This window comes from Rhipicephalus microplus, chromosome 6 (assembly GCF_043290135.1).
Source record: "Rhipicephalus microplus isolate Deutch F79 chromosome 6, USDA_Rmic, whole genome shotgun sequence".
NCBI lineage: Eukaryota > Metazoa > Arthropoda > Arachnida > Ixodida > Ixodidae > Rhipicephalus > Rhipicephalus microplus.
The window spans coordinates 134,143,821-134,166,776 of record NC_134705.1 but is presented as its reverse complement, the minus strand read 5'-3'; the positions used below and the strand labels follow the sequence as shown (position 1 = coordinate 134,166,776).

The 22,956-nt window shown below is 45.0% G+C and overlaps 1 protein-coding gene across 1 annotated transcript; it reads right to left on the bottom strand.

Moving 5' to 3' along the window:
* Positions 1-1,210: 1,210 nt before the first annotated feature.
* LOC142765521 (uncharacterized) lies at positions 1,211-14,013 on the bottom strand. The gene is made up of 3 exons (XM_075866633.1): positions 9,925-14,013; positions 8,383-8,476; positions 1,211-7,341 (listed from the first exon to the last, which is right to left on the bottom strand). The coding sequence occupies exons 1-3, from the start codon at positions 10,075-10,077 to the stop codon at positions 6,728-6,730; spliced, it is 861 nt and encodes a 286-aa protein (XP_075722748.1). The 5' UTR covers positions 10,078-14,013; the 3' UTR covers positions 1,211-6,727.
* Between the last annotated feature and the right edge of the window lie 8,943 nt (positions 14,014-22,956).

Here is a 22,956-nt window from a genome sequence, read left to right as displayed (position 1 = left end):
TGCAAGAGTTTTCCCCTTCGGCGGTCTACAAATCTGGCCACCTACACCATGATGCCAATTGCTTATCTCAGTACCCTGTCGACGATCCTGAGGACACTGACGAGCCCACGGAGATCTCTATCTTGTCAGTGTCCGACTTTCTTAATATTTGGGAAGAACAGAAGCGTGATCCAGAGCTGCTTGACATCATCAGCCGTATGGAATCCTCCACAAATGATGCTTCCGTCCACTACTTTGTCATTCAAAAGGGTGTCCTATACCGTCGCAATTTCCGACCAGACGGGCCCGACCTTCTCATTGTTGTGCCTAAGCATTTGCGCCGCTGTGTTCTCACCGAACTCTACGACGCTCCCACGGCTGGACACCTTGGCGTATCCCGTACGTACGAGCGCGTCCGGTGCCGTTTTTTTCTGGCCAGGCCTTGCTCGTTCGGTACGCCGATACGTTGCCACGTGTGACCTATGCGAACGTCGTAAAACACCGTCGCTGCTACCCGCTGGCCATGTTCAACCAATTGACATACCCGCGGAACCATTTTACCGTGTTGGGTTAGACCTGCTTGGTCCTTTTCCCACATCAACAGTGGGAAACAAATGGATAGCCGTTATTACAGATTACGCTACACGCTACGCTATTACGCGAGCTCTACTGACCAGCTGTGCAACCGACGTCGCTGACTTCTTGTTACGGGACGTTATATTGATTCACGGCGCCCCGAAACAGCTTCTCAAAGACCGTGGCCGTACATTTCTATCCCAAGTCATCGCCGACATTCTGCGTTCTTGTTCCACGCAACACACACTGACAACCGCTTACCACCCTCTAACAAACGGCCTCAAGGAACGATTTAACCGCACTTTAACAAACATGCTCGCTATGTACGTGTCGCCCGACCACCGGGACAGGGACCTTGCTTTACCCTACGCCACTTTCGCGTATAATTCATCCCGGCACGACACAGCGGGATTTTCGCCGTTCTTCTTATTGTACGGAAGAGAGCCGACTTTACCACTGGACACAGTCATCTCAGCTCACACCTCCTCCACCACTGAGTATACCCGCGACGCTATTGCGCGAGCCGATCATGCCCGTCAGCTCGCTCGCGCTCGGCTGATGGCGTCGCAAACCACCCAATGCCGTCGGTACGATGTGGAACATAGAGACGTACATTTCGCTCCCGGTACCCTCGTTCTACTCTGGTCCCCTCACAGTCGGCTGGGCTTATCCGAAAAACTTCTGTCTCATTACAACGGACCCTACCGTATATTGCGTCAAGTAACACCTGTCACCTACGAGATCAGCCCCATCTGTCCATCATCATCTACTATGCGGCCCAGTGATATTGTACACGTCTCGCGGATCAAGCCCTACAATAATGCGTCAGATAACAACCTTTAAAGCACCGGGACGGTGCCTCCGCCGCCGGGGGTCATGCTACGTGCCAGTGCATGGAGCTGAAGAAGACGAAGGAGATAGACTGGCGCGAGCTAATCTGTGTGGCTGGCGCTGCTCGCCTAACCGGCTGAAAATACATCGGTGACTACCCCTCTTAGTCAGTATCCTTCCCGTAACAATATCAAAGGGATGGTATAACTCTCAGTACATAGGTTAGACTTTTTAACACACACAGGGTAATTTATTACAACACCCTAACTATAGAACTCTTTTCGCATCAAATTCAGTGATAAGAACTATATTGGCTTACGAACTACAACACTAGACAAAAGGGAAATGTTCGACTGCCTGAAGAGTGTGAACGACAAAACCTTCACCAGAATAGTAATGTGCGCCATGCTTACGTGGCCTCAGTTTACTTTTTTCACTACATATGCATTGGGATTAGTAGCGGGCTGTGCGAAGATATGAAAAAAAATCCAGATTCTTTTTTGTGAAAGTGATGGCCTATAGATTCTGGTATCTCATAGAGTACAAAACGATTGAACATTGTGAACATAGGGTAAATGAGCCTTCACCGCTCTTTCAAAAAAAAATCATACTTTACTAAAACTAGAACTTTCCGCACTCAGTCACCTCATGCTGGCTACTGTTTCCACAGAGCGGAAGGAAACACTTGACAAGACAAAATGAAAGAGGAAACGCTGTCGGAGGTTGTTAGACTCTATCATTAGGATCGCGAGAAAACGACTAAACTCATTGATCTGATTACGTATCCTCTTGATTGGTGTACTTATGGCCCTAGAATAACTTGATACTTCATACGGAAATAATGATCGGCTTTGCAGCAGAACTCTCCAGCATGGTGACGTTCAGTGGATACGCTGATGACATATGCATATGGACATCCGGAACTGCTCGTCCGCAATAGCGTGCTCGACTACAGCGTGCCGAGATGATCACAACCAAATATTTACGACGTCAGGGGCTCACTTTTCTAAATCGACAAATGCGCAGTGGTTGCGTTCACGTGCAAACATATGTCACAATACCAGATAATTTTTATTAAATGGAACAGCGATACCTGCTGGAAGGCCCCTCAAGTTTCTTAGGGTCATCATAGTCAGAGATCCATCGCGGACGAGACCCGTCGCAGTACTTAAATCTAAATTGAACAGCTTTTCTTTCTTTCTTCGCAATATGGCAGCAACGAGATGGGGTTCATTAAAATCATCGCTACTTTAATTGTACAATGCTCTATTTCCGGGATACCTATGATTCAGCATGCCGGCGTGCTCCAACCTTGCTGCGTGAAGACGCCAGAGAGCGTTCAAGCTAGAGGCTCACGAAGATGCTTGGGTGTACCGCACTGTCGGTCAACAAATAAAATCATCGCGGAGGCTCGGGCTTGTCCCATCGATGTATACATGCTCCGCGAGCCACTTGTACACCTGTGATTGTTAATCCGACACAGGCAGCCCCCATTATCCACACTCCGCTCCACCCACCCAGACATAAGTTTTCTTAATAGGAATATCGTGGCATGAGAATATCTTACCATCAGATCTTCTTCCGCCGAGAGTTCCTAGAGTGTCTCCATGGCTTCTACCTACACCAACTGTTAGACTTACGATTCCTAGGATTCTGAAGAAATACCTCGTTCTTTCTGTTGGCCTTATAGACAACTCACCCTACATCACATTCATACAACGTACGGGGATTCTCTGCACGTGTACACTGATGGGTCTGCCACACAACACACCTCCGCCGTAGACTTTGTCCTGCCAGAAATGGATATCGCTCGATGATTCAAGGTAGATCACAAAACCACATAAACTGTCAGAGAGCTTGTCGCTATCCGGGAGGCAGTAATATTTATTTCTGGGGAGCAACCTGGAGCATCGACGATTGTTTAATGCCAAACCCGCTTTGCAAAAAATCAGTTGCGCCATGAGACAAAGTCTGTACCCCATCTTGGCTATAGAAATTGCAGAAATTATCCAGGTTGATTCAAGAAATGGCCAACCTTCCGCGCATTGCCACAAATCAACCCCACAAATCAATTCCGCGCATTGCGCCGGGATGGAAAACGAAGAGGCGAACGCTGAAGCTAAAAGCTTGCATTGCGTTTTCACGAGCTGACACGAACGCCTTGCTTCGATGCGTGTTGCGCAGCTACTCACTTGAGAACTGGACTAAACCAGATTGGTGACACTGGTGACTACACAAATGTGACCCGAAAATGAATTTCCGCATGCTCGCTAAATTGAAATGACACATCGCATAAGCGTAGACAGATTCTTCTTTCTGTCTACGTTGAACACACACTTTGGAAACATGAACACCTTATCTTACGCCTGGCATGACTAAGAAAGAGGAAAATAAACAATGGCTCTTGATCATTTGAGTATTAGTGATTTCAACTGAATTCATCAATTACGTACGTCAGTCAGCAACCACTTGATAATCAGCGTTTATTTTTTTCAGGCATTTTGTTTAGGCATCTTCTCTGAATATGCCCCAACCTACTTGCCTCAGTAAAGCGAGGTCATTCGTCAACGAAGGAATTACAGAGGTTGTCGCGCTTTTGACAACTTTACCGGGGGCGCGCTTCTTTCATTATGCATACAGACAGACAGACAGACAGACAGACAGACAGAGACAGACAGACACAGATAGATAGATAGATAGATAGATAGATAGATAGATAGATAGATAGATAGACAGATAGATATATAGATAGATAGATCTAGACAGACAGACAGACAGACAGACAGACAGAGCACATTTATAAGGCCCAGAGGAGCCAGCCAGTGCAGCGCTGGCTTGGTGTCGGTTACGTCCATGTTGGAGCCGCACAGCCACGGCTTTCTGCTGTTTAACGAGGCCTCTGGACTGTACCTATTGTAGTTGTGTGTCAAAAATTACATTGTGGCTATTGGGAATTAAGCTCTCAAATCTAAGGAACTTTCTAATTCATAAGATATATAAGCTAATTTGAGGCCTATAAAATGGTATATATGAAGTAAAATTTGTAATTATATCCTAATTGGAAAGTGTGAGCATGAATCTTTTTTTTTCTCACTTTTGAACCACCACAAAAGTGGGCGTCTCAATATACTAAAAACAGTCGCTTGCAATAAAAATATTTTGGTTAAAAGCATAACGAGTTATTGGGACGGTATATCGGTTCGCTGTTTATAATCGTGTTTTTTTGTTTGTCCTCTAATATTCACGTACAAAGATTCATGTATAGCGTCAAGGCTTCACAAAGCAACATTGATTTCTATAATTATTACTTTTATCGCAAGTACAAAAACCATCACTGTTTATTTTTCGAAGAAAGAAATTCACGCAGAGAACAAGTTATATTAGGCTCGTTGCAAAAATAACAAGATTCTGTGTTTACGTACTAATATCTCAAATAAGGGTCGCAAGGGTGAAAGAAAAACAGATGGTGTTGATGTTTTTTTTCTTTGCAACGATGATCACACTGAAGAGATCCTCTTTATAGACAACGTTAACAACAAGCCCTCAGAAGCTCGAAACCTTCCTGTTCAGAAAGCACTTGGAATTACTCAGAACAGAAAAAGATTTGCTGGCACAGCACCGCATAACATGAAACTATACTCGCATGTTTGGCATTAAAAACGAAGGCTTAAACTTTATTAGGTATCAATGGCGCACCTTGTTGTAGTCTTAATCATGTTTCTTCAGACTACTGTTTTTGTATTATGTTATTGCTTTGTGGTTTCGCTTGTGACGCGAAACATGTTCACACTCCCGTCACGTGAACTTTTCCTTAGGTCCTTTTAGTATACTATGAACTTTGAGGAAAAAATATATACGAGTGGTGCGACAGCGTATGCTTAGCTTGCTATATCAGTTTTACTCCTATTTATGGAGGCTTCATCCCTCGTCCGGAGATTTTTCATCCTCTTAGTTCGAGGCAGACTTAAACACCTACAAATAAGGTCGACGATCGTACTCAAAAGCCTAGTAATATCTATGATGAAAATGTGGACACAGCAATTCACGGTGTGTTTTCTTTGCCGTCACCCTCGATAGAAAACCTACGCTTCTAGACAACAAATATATGGCCCAGTTCCTCTGTCGGGAAAAGGAGCCAAGCTTAGCTTGCCCCTCTTCTCCCGCCCCTTCTTTTATTAGAAAGAAAAAAAAGTCGCAGGTTTGCCGCAAAGGCGAAGCAATGAACGTGATAGCAACAAATTTGAAGGTCACGCGCAGAATACAAGAAGATCGAAACGTGTCTCCGTTTCTCACGCACAAATAACGAACGAAACCTACTCACAGGTAGAGTTGAATGCGAATAAGGGCCTCAGTCGTTGCTTCGCTGTGTCTTAAAAGCGCGCTCTTTTCGCAAACAGAGACTGTGCAACGGTTATAGTAACTTTGTGCACCCGGTAACTGCAGCATAATCGTTCCGGTGAAAGCTACAGGCCAGCCAAGACGATTTCCCCACCGCGAGATAAGGGCGTGCCAGTGCGTGTCCAGGTAGGGTGCCTTGATGCCCGCGCGCTCCGCTGAGGGTGAGGACAGCCGCGTCGTCTGCTACGACGGCCGCCATTACGGCTCCTGCCGTAGTGGGGCAGCATGCGAAGCGCATTACCGCTTGCGGTGCTCGCGTATGGTAGGAAAGAAGTACTCGTTGGCGAGCTTTTTTTTTTAATGCAACTTGGACACCTCTTAGTGCTGTTGTTGCCTAATTGTTAAATGGAACAACGCACGTCATACAAACTGGTGGCCTGTGCTTGTACAATGCGCCAGGGGCTGACATAGACTGAATGAAATGAGCCACGAACTCCCACACCAGAAAGATTCGCGTTAAACCGTTGTCGTCGTTAAGACGGAGGGGCGCATGAACTTTTATTACTACGCTTGCTGAAAGGAATGCAATATTTGGGTCTTAGTGAATCAGCCGAATAGCAAAGGCAGGAATCGCTGTACTTTATATACTTGCGTGTGTGTGTATATATAACACACACACACACACGCACACACACATTATCTGACATTCGGTACCACCTTCCCCTGCCTCACCATTTCATGCACTGTGCAGGCAGCATACCCGAGAGTAACATGCTTTACCAGTGTACCTTTATGAAACGACACCCACGATTTCAGTGAACAGGCCATTTATTTGTGCGCCTTAATGCTGCGTTGTCCCACTAGTGAAAATCAGTCAGATACAAGACAAACCAAATGCAGTACGAAATGAAATGTTTAAAAATAAAAAAATGCAAGAGTCAAAAGCGTGCCCACGTGAGCCGAAACCTTTTAAGCATACAGCTTATCTTGGCGTGTCCATTTCTCATGAGAGGTTGACGCCGGCACATGTTTTGCTTGCATGTCCATTGCAACTCCCGACTGGAACCTGCCGAAGGTGAATGCGCAGCCTTATTCTTGCGTACCTCTCTGTGAGCAGTCGGTATATACTGTCCTCGTGCTCCGCGCATACACACAAGCTGCGGCGGTGCACCTTGTTTAGGTATGCGGTGAGTGAACGAAGCGGCGACTTCATCGTGACTACTTTGTCCGTGCACCAAGAGTTTATGGCAGCAAAATGCTCCTCATAGTCTATCAAGGCTTTCATAACTCCCTTGCTGGGGTAGATGAGGTTGCCTCCATCTGAAACGTACTCTTTCAGTGCTGTCTCACCAGCCGCTGCATTAACTTCTCTTGAATCTGCATCACTAGTGTTCGCTGACAGTTCAACAACGGCGTCGTCAACTTCCATGGTGTCGTGCCCATAACACGATGTTCCTTGTCGTGTAGATTCAGGAACGGCGTGGTTTTGTGGGGTCTCTAGGGTAGTTTTAACTGCAGCTGGATATTGACGCAGACCAGGAGGAGATTTGTTGGTCTCGTTGCTGGAGGGTGCAGGCACAGTTCTTTCTTTTGGTGGCTTTCGTTCCTTAGGCAGTGCTGCAAGCAGAAATGTATGTATTCATGAACATATTCAAGCAATGCCAGTTCATGTCTAGCTTGTTAATTTTACAAATGTAACACATGCAGCAGATACCGGCTTAGTTATTGACGTGAGGAAGACACTTGTCCTTCCCCCGCCCTTTCCACAAGGGATAGGGGAAGGTCTTAAATTACCATAATTAAATTGTGCTCAAGATTTCTCCCCACAATAAATGGCTCTAATTCAAATTGGAGCTTCATATGCCAGAGCTACAAGTGTGCGCCGTTGTGGAGGGCTCAACTGACATTCGCTCCCTATGCAGTTTATTGATTATTTGATTGTAGGGCTTAACACGCAATACTTTTTTGCAGACTAGTTGGTTCATACTTGAAAAATTGAATTGCTGCACAAACTTGAAGAAAAAAACAAGAGAGACAGGAGAGAGTGCAGTTTTTTTTTTCAAGCTTAACACGCCAACGCAACGCAGGTAATGAGGCGCACTGTAGTGGGGGCTCGTGCATCGTGGATCTCGTATACATAATGGTTTCCGTTTTCCCCCTTTGTAAATAACATAGCCACTGCACCTGACATCCTAGCAGTACACGACCGTGTGCTAAGTAGCGGAAAACTGTTGTGCAGTGGGTCATGCCTGTAAACACTGAAATCCAGACGTATATACAGTCATGACCAAAAAATGCAAACAAGAAATATAAACCACAACACTCAAGTATCGCAATTTTTTTTTACATGCAAGTCAAAGTGATGCAACGTAATCACAAAAACAAAGTTGGGAAATGTAGCTTTCCAAACGCACTAATAGCGTGCCATTATTTGACCGTCTAATATTAGCAGTATTTTTCGATTTTGCGTGGTCTGGTTCACATTTTTGTGTTCGCATTTCCTAGCTTTGTCCGTGACTGCATTTCCAGAATTTATGCACTAATGTGGACGCAGCATATGAGGACCTATTTGGTGTTAGCTTCGTAGAAATCCCAGGTACATAGAGTACTTGCAACTGGTGCTGCTTTATGTAATGCAAGAAAAAAGTTCAATCTTACGTTTGAATGTGAACAAAGTTGGGACGGCATTTGGTTTCAACTTCTTCCAGCCATCCGCACGATGTTGCTCATAGTTGTTCTCTTCAAAGTGAGCCTGCAAATAAAACCAGAATTAAAAATTAACACACTGGCAGAAGAAAAACGAATGTCTGTCACTGTCAATAAACAAGATTTCATGTATGCATTCAGTATGATTCGCAGCAGGAACTAGCGGCAACTTTGAAGCACAAAAAGAAGGAAACTAATTGAGCTCACGCGCGCTTTCACGTAAGCCACTTCAGTGAGCGCGATGATAGACCCAGCCTGCTGTTATAATAACCCTTTCAATTTTCGCACTGAAGATCTGTAAGGATTCCTGAATTCATGTGAATAAAATATTAGTCTATTGTGCCGACAAAGGACCAGGTCTGATTTTATAGCGAGCGTTACAGATTTCGTTCTATCGAAAGCTTTGTACCCAAGCCTCCAAGTTCCCAATGCAATCGAATTTATTTGTCAGGTAAAAATGACAACACTCCGTAACAGCGCTTGTTTTGTTCGTCACTGAAGTGTTCCTGATTCCCAAGTATACATACGACGATACACACAAGACGGGCAGAAGTCCGGCCTCGTAATATTACGAGTTTTTCGCAGAAACAGCATGTTTATGTTCAAACGGCTTGATTTCACAAGAGGCGTTCAAATTTCGACCGATCAGTGCCAACGCGTGCACGAATAAACATGGGCAGGCCTCGTAAGCGTTGTGAAATCCCCCTACCACGCACCCGAGCCTATGTTAATTCCCTGCGAGGCCATATGCGCGCATTTCACGTCAAATTTCCTCTTATGTGAATTACGTGAACTCTACGTGCCGTACTCTTGAAGTTCGGCAGCAGTCAGGCGCCGTCAGATTTCCGTACTCGCTCGCCGGCACGCGGCCTGAACTCACTCCCCGTTTTCTGCCCTTGCATATAATTTTCTCCCTCCTCCACTTTCTAAATTCTCATCTGTTTAACTACACCTCCTGCGTCCCCATCTCTTGCCTACTTTTCGTTCAGCTCAACTCCGCCAGCACCCGGTCGACGCGTACGCTGTCGGGGCGAGTTGGCGAGCGAGTACGGCAATTTCACGAAGTCTGTCTTCGGGCTGCGAGGCGGACGGTCACGACAGCGGCAGCCGGTCTCGCGAGCAAAATAGCTGCGAAGCGCAGTGCACGAAATTAACAGCCTCGGGTAGGGGGTGGGAAGGATTTCACAACGCTGCTGCCAAGGCAACACTTTCCCGTGCAAGGGCACTGAAACTAGTCGCAATTCCTATGAATGTAGTAGCACACTCGAGGCCCTTGTACCAGCATGAAATGTTATCGACACGGGGGCTTCCGAAGCCCCCGTACTTGACGCATTTTCTTAAAGCGTGATCTTTTAACACGAGCACGCCGCACAGTACCCTGCACGACGTTTGGCTGTCCTGCGTTTACATTGCGCACCTAAATAAAAAACAACGGCGCCCTAAATAATGCTGACCAGTCAGAATACGACGCACTAAAAAAAAATGTTTACTTACGCTGCATACGTGCGACGTATCAGTCGGTTGCCACTTGTCTCGTTTGATTTTAACGGTCCAAAGAAGCCTTCTTTTTGGGTCTCTTGGAAACCGGTACAACTTCCATCCGTTTCTCGAGTGATTCGAGCACTGCGGCACGCAGCAGCCGGGCATGGTGATGCGGAGATGGGTGCATAAAACTGTAAGGGAATGAACGCTGCCCAACAACACCTCACACGCCAAGCACGAACTACCGGCCGGAGGCGCCAAAATGGCGGTCGCGCTGGCGCCGAAGCCGAGGCGGCGGCATCTGCCCTTGCAAAAGCTGACACCACTCTAAGCGGGGGCGCGCGCATCGAGGCACTCTATGTCCAGGTGCTTTACGCCCAACCCCTCCTCTCCACGAGACAAAGTACGCGTGGGAGACGTACGATTTCCCCACCGCGAGATAAAGGCGTGCCACTGCATGTCCAGGTGCTTTACGTCCAACCCCTCCTCTTCACGAGACAAAGTACGCGTGGGAGACGAGAGCGCGCGCCACCGCGCATTCAGTGCGCCATCTTGCTGGTAATGCTGAAAACACGATAGTTGCCTCCAGAGATGCCCGTCGCTAACGGTAAGTTGTAGCCATAACTAGCTTGCCATTGAACGTTGAAGGACGAGCTGTTCCATGGCATAGTGGTTAACGTCTCGCAGTCACGTTTCAGAAGCTCAAAGTTTAATTCCGTGCGCCAGAGTCTTTTTCTTAATTTTTTTCTTTCTTGCGTTTTCATATATATACATATACCTGTACATATACGGTGATTGTCGGCAAGGCCGGCGCCGACAGCCAAATCCAGCCGGGATTGTCAATAAAAAAAGCAGTTGTAATGCTCGCACATGGCAACGATGCTTGCCAAGCCTTAACTGATACTTACTTACTTTCTTTCTTTCTTTCTTTCCTTCTTTATTTATTTATTTATTTATTTATTTATTTATTTATTTATTTCTTACTTTCTTTCTTTCTTTTGTTTTTATCAGCCGTAATGCCACATGGTTCATTTTCACATTTTTTTTTCTTCTATGGTGGGGAAAACACCCACGCGCTTAACAGCACAGGACGTCGGTTACTATAGGTAGCAATAACGGTTGCCACTGGCAACAAGGATTGTAAAGAACTGTGAGCTCTGCTGCTATTGACGTCCTGGTGAAGACAAACTTAAGTTTCATTAATTCTTTGCCACATTGAACAACCAAATGCTCAGGTGGAGCTGTCGGACTATGCGGAGCCAGCAGTCTACGCGTGTATCTGGTGAAAGTAGGTCTCACTCAGCCGACGCGAAGGCAGCTGCTTCGGGGCTAGTAGTTATGTATGTGTCCCTTCTTAGTTATTCCAAGAACCTATTAGTACACATCGAATTAAGGGAGAAGCCTGCTTCAGGACTGGGGGAGTGACAAGAGTGCACGTGTGTAGAGCACAGATTGGCGGCCTGAGTGCCGAAAAGTACGTGGCTGGTCCCTCTTTTCAAGAATCGGAATGGCACGAAAATGAAACGTCTCTTCACGGAGGTAGTCGAGCGCTTATGCAGCATTGTTTCGTCACAAGGATGAAGGAATGAAGCTACAGCAACAAATAACAATGTCACGCGAAGAACGGAAAGCAGCTTGAAACTTGCTGTGCGTATATCAGGCAGAAAACACGCATGAAAAGAGCAGAGAGAGGACGAGTGCCGGAAACCATCTGCACTCGACACTCAAAGCGCGCTACTGAAGCAAGAGGAAAGTTGCACGAAACGAACGCACAAGTGTATACAAGTGCACACAGTACATGGAGCTCGCAGAATGAGTATATGATGCATTTCCCTAGGGTGCAACTGATCTTTCTTACCATATCATGCTTTGACATCCCAAGAATGTCATCAGAATAGGTCTGTCTGCGGTAAAACAAGAGCATTTCCTAGTGTATGTACGAGGCAGTTGATTAAAAATGAAAGAAAGAACAAAAACGGAAGTACATCTTTTTTCCGCTGATATGTAATCTGCTCATTAGCGCAACATATTGCCACGTTCCTTTTTTCAAGTCATGTTATCGCCCCAATACACTACGTAATTCTCAGCGCAAAGCCGTGCCAGCAGTCTTCAAGAAGCTTTAGGACTGTAGTAGGCCATTTTTATAGAATCACTCCCACTCCGCGAACTATACAGATTATCCTGGAGCCTACGTCACCACTAGCGATAACGCTGGAATATTCGATGGCAAGTGTATAAATGCCGACGCGCTTCGCCGCTTGTCAGTTGTTCGACGGCTGACGATCCGTTCGCCGCTATCAGTGCAGGTCTGCTACTGTGATCCGACTTTCCGTTTACCGGGCACAAGTTCGCCCAAGTAAACAGTTTAACATTCATCGTACTGTCTGCTTCTTGGTCGACGTCACGACCCTGTGGCAATATGAAAATGATCATAAAAAAGATCAAAGCAGCAGTATAAGGGTTCCTAATTACTGTTCCCATAAGGCCCGAAAGGTTTCATCAATAAGCTTATAGAACATCCGGCACAAAGCGACTTTATAACAATTCTCAGGAGCGCGAGACAAGAGCAACGCATAATAATAGGGGTTGCAGCACAAGCACGAAAGTTCTGAAACTATTAATAATAATGTGGAATTTAAACAACTAGTCAAAATAGCCGTTCTTCTTCACGGAGCAATGCAAGATATAAATTAGACAGCAATCAATATGTCTCATAGAAGGAGAGAGTGAGAAAAAGGAATGCCAAGAGGTTAACCAGACATTGGCTTATAGTTTTATACCCAGCAGTGGGGCTAGAGAAATAGGGGCAAGAAAGAAGGGGTAGATAGAAGATTGTCGTGACGCTGTCTCCTGTTACCGTCTCCTGTCGACTGACTAAAAGACAGGCGTGGAGACACTCATTCAAAAACACCTAAATATAGAACGACAATGACGCCCCTAGCTTCAATTGTTTCGTCGCACAGTGAAAAAAAAAGAAAAATGCAAACGTATCCTAGCATATGCGGCAACTTGTTACTCGTGGATGTGAAAGGTAATATAGGAAGGTAACTGCTTAAACTTGCGAATGCATTTTTGCGCAAGATGATCTAGAGCTCTCGTGCACGAATAAATGTTGAACCTTCCTGCGTTTTCCATGCGTCGCAACGCTGGTTTCACAAGGCGGTAGGATCTTGCTTTGTTTCTTTCGTGACTTATTGTGTCGGGCATAAACATGAATCTCTGCCAGGCAGCTCAAAATTTATGCTTTCGAAGAGACTTCCAGCGCATTGCACGCAGACTATACCTCTGTGCGTAAAATGACTTTCAACTATACAATGCCGCTAAAGAGGCTTTGTGTCGTACCCAGAGGAGATAGTGTTATGGTATAACTGAAAGGTCAGCATCGTTGTAGCCTCTCCGTCGTTAACAGCTCGTGTCCCTCAACAAATTCCATTAAGACTGCTGTGCACACTCTTGCCCGGTATGGGGAAACTTCCCAACGGTATTCCGTGCCCCGGTGGAGTGCACCGCAAAAGTATTTCCTGCCTCTCTCGTCATCATGCGCCCTTTCCGCACCAAAGAGCTGCGGGACGATGCCTCCTGCGACAGACTTGCTGGGTCTCATCATGACCAATGTAGAGGGCCTCCTGAGATCCTCTAGGTTTTGGTTCAAAGGATCCCAGTTGTTGCCGAGATCATCGTCCGGATTCCTTCCAGCATGTTTAGTTTATTTCTTCATTGAGGGCAAAGTTTCCACTTTTTCTCTTCTGACAGTGCACCGCTTCTTGCACCCTGTACACAGAAAAATGTTAACGCTATCTACGCAACGCCAAGAACGCAACATTCAATTGAGTTCTGCAACAATGTAAACAAAGCACGGCAATCATCTGTAGTAGACAACCACCTCTGACTGCGCTGGCCACTTATAAAAATAATGTGGTGCTGAGAGCTCTTCAGTCGATGTGACCTCGCATAAATCATTTTATTCGTGCACATTTATACTGGGCGTATAACAGACGAAAGGAGCCTCTGTACATTATACCCGAATGTTTGAACAATTTATCAGAGTTCTGATCCTGCGCATGCCCTTTTTCGCCCAAAAGCTATGAGACAGCCCTTCAAAGAAGGATGCCATTTAGAAATTTTACCGACCTCGCAATATGTTTCTACCGCTTGAACGGGTGGTCATGCCTGAATCATGTTCAAACATGCCACAGCCGATTTTGCTTTTTGTACATATAGAAGGCAAATGCCATTGTGCGCTGACAGCTGCAATATCATCATGAAGCCATACAATGTCAAGCGATGAGAGAAGAAAGAGTGAATGTTTAGGTGAGTAGAGCGGCACAAGGACGCGACGTTAAATTGTTACTTTGACATGCGCGCAATGCGATTTGAAAAACCGATTGTAGAAAAAAAATTTTCTTACATTCATATATCTCACGTTCGACCAACTCTTGCAGTCTTGTACAATTTCCTTATTAGAATATTGATAGGAAAGTAATCATAGGCGTCATCGCATGACCGACTGTACCCAATAAAAGGCAAATCCCTTTTCTGATATCTCCCTAATCAGCTCGCGGTCATGCATGCGTTTGAAGCGGCTATGTTATCCACGCAAACGTATTGATGTCATCGGCTCACTGTACCTTTTACCTCTCCTTCCCGCACTTGCCTGGCTTAGTAGACCACTTAGCTACTCCTAATGACCAGCAGTTATCTTGCCTATGTGCTAGGATCCCTGCCAATAACTTTTGCTTCTGTATTTCGATATACATGGCCCTGAGGCCCGCTTTTTTGGATCGGTTAATCTAGAGATAAAAATATTTGGACAAACAAGTTCCCTTCCAAGACAACATCTTGTTGTCGAGCTGAAACTTAGCAGTCAGTATGACACCTAGGAGTACCTGTTAACCACCATTGAAGTATCATTCGTCTGAAAGGATGTTGTGCAAGTACCAGTCGATCATGACTTTGTGAGAGACATCGAAATCGGCGGTCATATCCTTGCTGATAAACTGGTGATACCAGGCGATGGCTGCAGCTCCAGCAATCAGCCTTTTAATCAGTGCTGATCAGCTTGGGCAATTTATGTCGGGAGGCACGAAGGACCGAAAAGCTTGGTGGCCATGGGTTCTGCTTTTGGATGGATGTTGCAAGGATCACTTTTTTTTGACATCCCTTTGAAATCAGCTCTCAGCGTATGCGTCTTTCGACTAAGTATGACTGCCTCTACCGACGAAATTCTACGGAGGTTCAGGGACTTGGAGAGCATCGGTATCATGCCAGCTGACAACACTCCTAGCAAAGAAATGACTACGATAAAATAAGAATTTGAACAGGACTTTTTTAACGGTCGCTATCAAGTCGCGCTTCCTTGGGAAAAGGGTTGGGGAAAACTAGATGGTAACCGAACGCAAGCAATGAACCCACTGAAGTGTCTGGGAAAGAAAATAAAGAACAATCAGGAGTTTGCTGTGGAATATGAGGCTATGATGACCTATTGAGCTTGATGTAACTGTCTTAGATGTAATGAACTCGAAGTGCGCGACTTTGAGGTGGGTGGAGGATATTGAATGTTTTTTTTTTAGAAGATTATGAAGAAGAAGCCATCAAAAAGAACGCGTAAACTCTCAAAAAAGAAGAAAAAGACGAATGCATCCGCCATGAACTGTTGTAACTGCTATGTGTAAATAATGTAATTATAGTCTTGTTTCTTTGTATTGCTTGACCAGTTATTTCATAACCTGTTCTAAGTGAGTGTATTATTTTAGAAGTTCAAGAGACTCTCTATCTGTCGCAAAACTCTGTTCTCTTCAGAACTTTTTTTAACATTAGTTTAATTTTACGCATAATCATTTTCAGACCTACTGTTACGTTTTCCTGTACAATTCAGTATTCGCTGATGGCCTTTCGTTCCCTAAGTTACTCACCAAGGCAATGACACTGACGAATAGCAGGTTACTATAATACTCTCAATTAACTTGTGTCCCCAACTGTTCATAATTTCGCTACATGGAAACTCGCTAGTGGCACTTGTTGAATAGCATTGGGCAGATCGTGTCTTCCTGCCTTTCACCCGAATTTATACCGACTTCTTCACCTTCTTTATGAAGGATTATGCTGGCCGTGGAAGCACTGAGTGTTTCTCCCAGTATACATAGGTATGGTTTGTCGATGCTTCCATTCCGCAGCACCGGCATGACTGTTGAGATTGCGTCCGAATCAAACCAGTTCTGATAATCTATGAAAGCTATGTGTAGGAGTTAGCAATGCATCACGCATTCTTTAGTCCCAGGATTGAGTGCGTAAGAACGCACCGTTTTGTCTCCAATGCAAATGAGCTTGAGCATACCAGTGCTCGCAAACTGTCACACGGTGAAGGACAACCAGTCTCTGATATTGGGAGAGAAGGTTTGCCGCCATTTGATTTGCTTCCCAACTTTATTAAAATTTGTAAACATTACTAATAAGCCACACACAGCTTCCGCTCCGACTGATTAAACTCTAGTAAATCACTTTATTCACTTAGTCTCATCACTTTAACAATGGCGCAAACGGGTAGTCACCCATGATAATTAGTTTACAGTAACATTATTGATAGCATAAATTCACACAGTCCTCATTGCGATGAGAGGGAATGCACGTTTGACCACGTGCTCTCACAATGCACAAGGATGTGCGATGTCGGGTCTCTCGTAATGAAGTACGTCTGGAGCATGGAAATCACCAGCTAAGATCGGTAGGTACAAATTGGTGCTGTCCATAGAACCTGCATTTTGGCGGAAGAACTCGCCGCTTCTTTCGCCTCGTGGATGTGGTCCACAGTAAATCCTTTCTCTTGAAGAGAATCAGCTTCTGAGGACAATGCATCAGTAAAGTACATTGCCTGACAAGTGGAAGTACGTTCTTTTCTGGAGCAGCCTATACAAAATCTAGCTTGGTCCACTATCTGATTCCGTATCGAGGTGGTCATATTTCTACTTGGATTTATATTTATAAGTGCCAAGATCAAATAATGCTGGGTCTGATTCCCAGCACTTCCACCAAATGTTTTACGAGAAAGACAGAATCGGAAGATACGGGTTAGAGAAAATACCCAAATATGTATTTACCGCAGGTTAGTCGAGCAGCGCTACCGATACGAACAACTCTCTCAATCTTTTGTCATTCGTCTCTTCGTCTTGTTGATCGTGATGCCACTGGTATGCAGCAATAGGAAACTCAGCTATTCATAAGTTCTTGGAGGTAGCCTGAGCGAAACTTCATGTAATAGAAGCTGTGGTTAGACGCTTTCAGCGTTTTAGCTAAGAAAATGTTCTTTAATTCAGTTTGTGTACAACGTGATATCCTCCGGCCTTGCAAATCATCTTAAGTTAAAGTTTCAATGCAGGACTATAAAGTTCCTAAGAAAAAGGACTACCTCCAGTAAATGCTTTCAGCCTGAGCTTTCATCAGACACGCCTTCACGATGGACGCTGAGAACGAAGAGGCGTTTCATTATGTATGCCCACAGTTGCCCCGGAAAAATATGCTCATATGCTGAGAAAATTGATTCCGCGGTAAATTCATGCAAGCCGTAGTAGGAGTTTGGTGCTGAGTAATACGTTACTCTAATTGCGAACGCACTCTGAAGGTTACGAAACGTTGTTCATGCGTACAGTTTTAATCTTCGCTCTCGGGAAAGTTGAGCTGGATTCACTTGAGCGAAATTTTCATTAGTCAGTTTTTCGAGATGCTGAGACTTGGAGAACGTGTCTTGCAAGAAGAATCTTTATTCCGATTGCGACCATGGCGTAAAAAAGCCCAGCTTGCTCGGGCTGCCCTGTTTTTATTGTAATACTGCATCGTCACGGCATTGGCTAGCTTGCACGGTACAGATTCGTAGATCGTGATTATTTGTGAAATAGAAACACTAAGTGGCGTGCTCATTCATTTATTTTGATAGATGTGTTCCTGTGTTTAGCATTTACATTCTGAAAGTTTTGGCAATCATTATGAGCATGTAAGTCTCGCTGCGGCTGTTTTTTGCTCAGCACTTTGCATGCTTTTTCAACATTTTTTTTCCAACCACCAATTGGATAATTGTGTCCTATTTTAAAATGTGATGTTCTAACGGCGCAGTTCTTCAAACTCGACAACATCCCTGCTGCTTAGACTGCAGCCTTCTTTCCACGACTACAGAAAAGCTGTTGTCTGGAGGGAGACAACAGCCTTTCAGCATAAGTAGCAAAAAGGACAGCGAAGAGGAACAGGGCTCCTGTTGTCCCTCTCTGTCTCCCATTCCTCGCCTTCCGTAAGCTTTTCTTCCAGCACTTTCGTGCTTGCGCTGCAATCTCTACTAACATGAAAGACTGTAGTTGATTTATACTCTTCCCTGCTTCTTCATCGACCAGCTTCAACACCAGCTAAGGGAGGAGGAAGTCTTCGGGATTCGGAATCGACTCCCCTCGATCACTCGATTGCTCGGTGACAGCATGAAGTAAGAGCCGTTGTCCGGTGAAGGGATGCTTTATTGAAACACTCAGGTGTCTATCCCGCCCTGATCCCAAAATTCCGCTCTTTTGTCACATCCAAACGTCCTCTTTTCAACCCTAGGTTAAACAAAGAGTCTCCAAACAAGGCAATTCTGCAAGAGGGTCCACATCACCTCAACTAATTGCTGAAACACTTCCATGACAGACACTGAATTGGTAAAAAGCACGTTACAAAATACAACATGTGAAGTGATGGGTTCTCTGCGCATCACGTGTTGTCACACTCGCACTCGTGCTAAATTGAGTATCGGCTTCGCCGTCCACCGGTAGCCGTATCCACGCTCAAGCTCAATCAGCCCGTGCACGAAACGTCGCTTCGAAGAAGCCGCCTTAGGAGTTACGAGAATGTTCTCGTCGTCAAGCCATGGCCACTCGCCATATTTGCATGCCACAGTGATGCAACCGGCCATCCAAGAACAGTCGGCAATAACGTAAAGCTGGGGACAAGCTCGCCCGCATGCTTCGAAGGCCTTATTGTAACCGAAGACTGAACGCGCACCCCAACCATCAGTGTCGGTCAACCGAGCTATCTAAAAGGTTCTTTCGTGCTCTGGGGGCATTTTCTAAGGTACACGTGAATGCCAAACAATCAAAACGAAACCAAGCGACCACGCGCTGCCTGGTTACCGCAAGACAGCCGTTGTTATTGGCTCTCCATTTTTGTAAAAAATGGGGGCCAGCTTTGAGGGCTTCGCTCGTCAACCACGCAAATGACCAGGTAACCTAGCTTTCCCATGCATGGTTCTCCCGCATCCCCATCGCGGAACATACCTGCGTCGTTAGTTGGCGGGTCAGAGTGGCGGCACGGGAACTCCCTGTGTGCTTTCCAGCAACCGCATACCTTGTCCCACACAACAGCAGATCGATTCTGCATACCTCATACTAACTGCTTTGAATACATTATTGGGCGATTATCTGATGTTCACGCATTGGAAAAAAACACAGATATTTTCGAAGTAAAGTGGTGAGCGCAAAACAAAGACACAGAAAAGGAAACAACGACAGTCGGACACAGCCATAAGCCGGTCCCTATTTGTTCTTTCTGTGCCTTTTTCTGCGCAAGCCAGCTTACCCTTGGAATTTTCCTGCGCAAGGCAGTTTATCCTTAGGAATGAGGCAAATCGCCCAGCTACAGGTTACATAGAATACGAACATACGTGTGCGAAATAAATGTACTTCAGGGGAGCCTCCTTCTTTCTATACCTTATCAGTTGCTGACGCTGTTTACACCTTAAAAGGCATGCATTAAGCACCACCCATTCATCAGCAGAAATTGGTTATAACAAAATCAATTCCTGCATTCTCCAATGGATGACCAGAATGCCTGCGAAGACCACCGTAATTCCGTATAAGTGAGTTTGAGGGAGACCACTCGAGAAGATCCTAAGAACGTAGGCAAAAGAAGATCAAAGAACGATGCCATCGCCGAAACTCTCTGCTTCCGCACAGAGTCTTCATACATGCCGGCGCTCCCCAAACTAGGCGCTTTTATTGATTCGGGTGCAGTGCGACATTCCTAGTTGTGCGTTCCAGCAGCTACTGGTCTTGTTCGGGCAAGCCTTCCCACACGCTTATTACGGACCGACGAGCAGCAATCTCGAATCCCGTCGTTTCGGTGTAGGGTAGGTAAAGGTACTTCCGGTTTGGTAGAAGTTTTAATCTTGAAACACTATTATTTCTTTTTCTCTGCTTCCCCCCCTAGACGCTTCACCGCATCATTGAAGAACTCTTCTTGCACCGAATATGCAGTAAAAGTAGAATGCGATCGCTCAGCGTTTTGCAGCACTCGAGAACAGTTTGAGTATTATAGGGACGCGAGTTAGGTTAGCGACCGAGACGTTACATGGAACGTATGCTTCTAAGATCATACGACATCGATTCTTCTTTGATGAAATAGATCGAAGACATCGTTTTCACAACGAAAGTACTGCACGCACAGGTGCGCTCAATATGGCTTGCAAAACGAGAGCGCGTGGCTCCACGAGTTCGTTGCGCATGACTTCAACCTGTTTGTATTTCAACAACTAAACATTATTTTCATACTTGTTACCATACGAAGGTCATACAGTAGCGCAGTTAGTACTTGAGGTAAGGGATGGCAAAAGCCTTGTGCCCTCTTTGAACTCTGAGTTTACGCGCGCCCGTATATATAACCGAAAGTCATATTAAGAGCATCTGTACATGGCAAGCGCAAAGGCCCTTTCTTCTGTTTGTTTCTGCTTCTGTTTGTTCGATGTACGCAATTTATCTCATCTTGCTTCATGCTCGTTAAAGTCTTGTAGAAAGAGATCTTGAGGAATCATAGGACAATGCGACATGTTCGCTGCTTCAATTTTTTTCTTTCCTGAGCTTCAAGCAACTGCAATAACTCTAAAGTATATAGGCTGTGCGCATTTCTATAATTTACATGATATGAAGAAAAGGCAAAATGTACTTCTTTGCCATTTTTTATGGTAAGATTGACCAGGTGTACATATAGCAAGATAACGAATGCCGAAGACAAATGCACCCAATAAACATCTCTTCCACACATAATCTATCAATTTTTAGTACAAAACTAAGGCTGAGAATTAGTGATTATACATGTCGAACACACAAAAAAGCTACTCATTGATATTGCACATGCTTGCTCATAACTGAGCGTCGGTAGCGTGCGTTGGTATATGTAAATAGTTCATGTGCGATAATATCAACGCGACACGTATTAGTAAGTAATTGTTTCCCGTTTCTTTCTACATCTTCGACTGAGCAATCGTACCACATTGTATGACGAGAGATGCTATTTGGACGTGTTAGTTCTAGAACCAGTGAAGAAACGTGTGCCTGTATGTTAAAATCGACCAATAAAACAAGTAAACGCGCTTTCCGTTGAGAAAAATATCCTAATCACTGCAGTTGGTGAACTACATTGGTCCCAGCTTACCGTTCCCCGTAAGAGATTACACTAAAAAGTCACACATATTTATAGACACATCACCCAGACTAACGGCTTATTCACAACTGCAGCTAGCACCAATCGGACAACAATTGCTGACTGCTGTCCGAAGAGTAACATGGGGCAATCGATGCTCACCTTTGCTATTATGAGACCTGTACGCCTCGCTCCACCAAGGATTTTTTCGCAGCCATAGCGAAGCAAGCTCACAACCTCTTTCTACGCATTTGATTGGTTCAAGAGAGTGCGATGGTGGTCAAGCAGCTCTAAAACTGAGTAATTAGTGAGAGAGCCAAGGCAGCCACTTTCCGACTAAAAGAGCCTGCTACGATCATGAGTTTTGGGCTTATAACTACGTCACGGGACCGCTCCTTGTGGTCGGTGTGAATATGGCTTACTATGGGACAGCAATACCGGTGTGTGCAGATTGTATTTTTTACTTACGTTGTATTTGCCGGCCGCGTAGAGACACAAAGCTATAGCCACTAGGCTGCAGCTAGATTAGAACACCTTTAAAAAATATTGCGTCAACCAGAATGTGTGTTTTGATGTTTAGCCGTTTCCTTTACGGCTGAGTGTTTTGTCCTTTTAAGTTGGCTGATTGAAACGCTTGCTTTGTTTTGAAAATGCAGAATGCTTCGCTTCAGTACAATAAAACGTGTGAACAATTTTTGAAGAAATACTTATTACAAAACAAGAACGTCTTTGAAGAGAAAACAAAAAGTAATGCTTCTTTAAGCTTATCATGTTAAAAACAAAGTGCTTGAGAGAGTGAATTGTAAGAGTTTTGAGTTACTTGATCTTGCGTCAAACTTTATCCCGAGTCGCTCCGTTTGTTGGAAAACATTTAAATTAGACTGGCCTGGCGGGCAGAAAAGACAAGGGCGTGCCGGCTGCCCGCTGAAAGGAGTGTAGCGGGCCATCCCCTATGAAACGCTTGCGCATTCTGCCAGCATACACAACTAAAATACATTTGATTCTGCTGCGAATATATGACATGTAGATAACCAAATCATCTTGAATCTAACTACCTGCCGTTCACGCTGCCCTTCAGCTACTGAAAATCATCGACTGAAATTCGTGCCTCGGCTACGGGTCCCATGATGATGATGATGATGATGATGATGAAGATGATGATGATGAGCCTTTTGCTTTGCTGGCACTCGCCCACAAAGGGGGATTGGCCAAGAACCAGGCGGTAGGATCATCAAGTTAGTTATGCATTTAAAATCATCATGCACAGCCTCGCAAAGAGCGATTTCTCCTTTCCCTTTAGCTCACTTTGTCATTTCTTGATGAAATAAATATCAATTTAGACTCCGGATATAATGGTAAAAAATTCACCTACTGCAGTCAAAGTAAAACACGCATAATCTATAAAGCTTCAAGGACAAGTCGCCGATTAGGTTAAGGATTTGCCTGCTTCATCTCCAGCCGTCCACATCGCCAATCACGCATTGACATCAACTGTTCTACTCTCGTGCGGTCCAGCGTTACACTTTTCTGCAGGTGTGTTTTGTCTGCTCGTCCACGGGCCAATGTAAGTGCATTGACTGATTTCCTTCGTTTAGTGGATTACCTAGGCGCATTTAG

Excerpts from the sequence above, each read along its gene's own strand:
- LOC142765521 (XM_075866633.1), bottom strand. The coding sequence starts at position 10,077 with ATGCCCGGCTGCTGCGTGCCGCAGTGCTCGAATCACTCGAGAAACGGA. Across the intron at positions 8,477-9,924 it reads ATACGTCGCACGTATGCAGC|GCTCACTTTGAAGAGAACAA; the intron begins GTAAGTAAACAT and ends TTTTATTTGCAG. Across the intron at positions 7,342-8,382 it reads AACTTTGTTCACATTCAAAC|CACTGCCTAAGGAACGAAAG; the intron begins GTAAGATTGAAC and ends TTCTGCTTGCAG.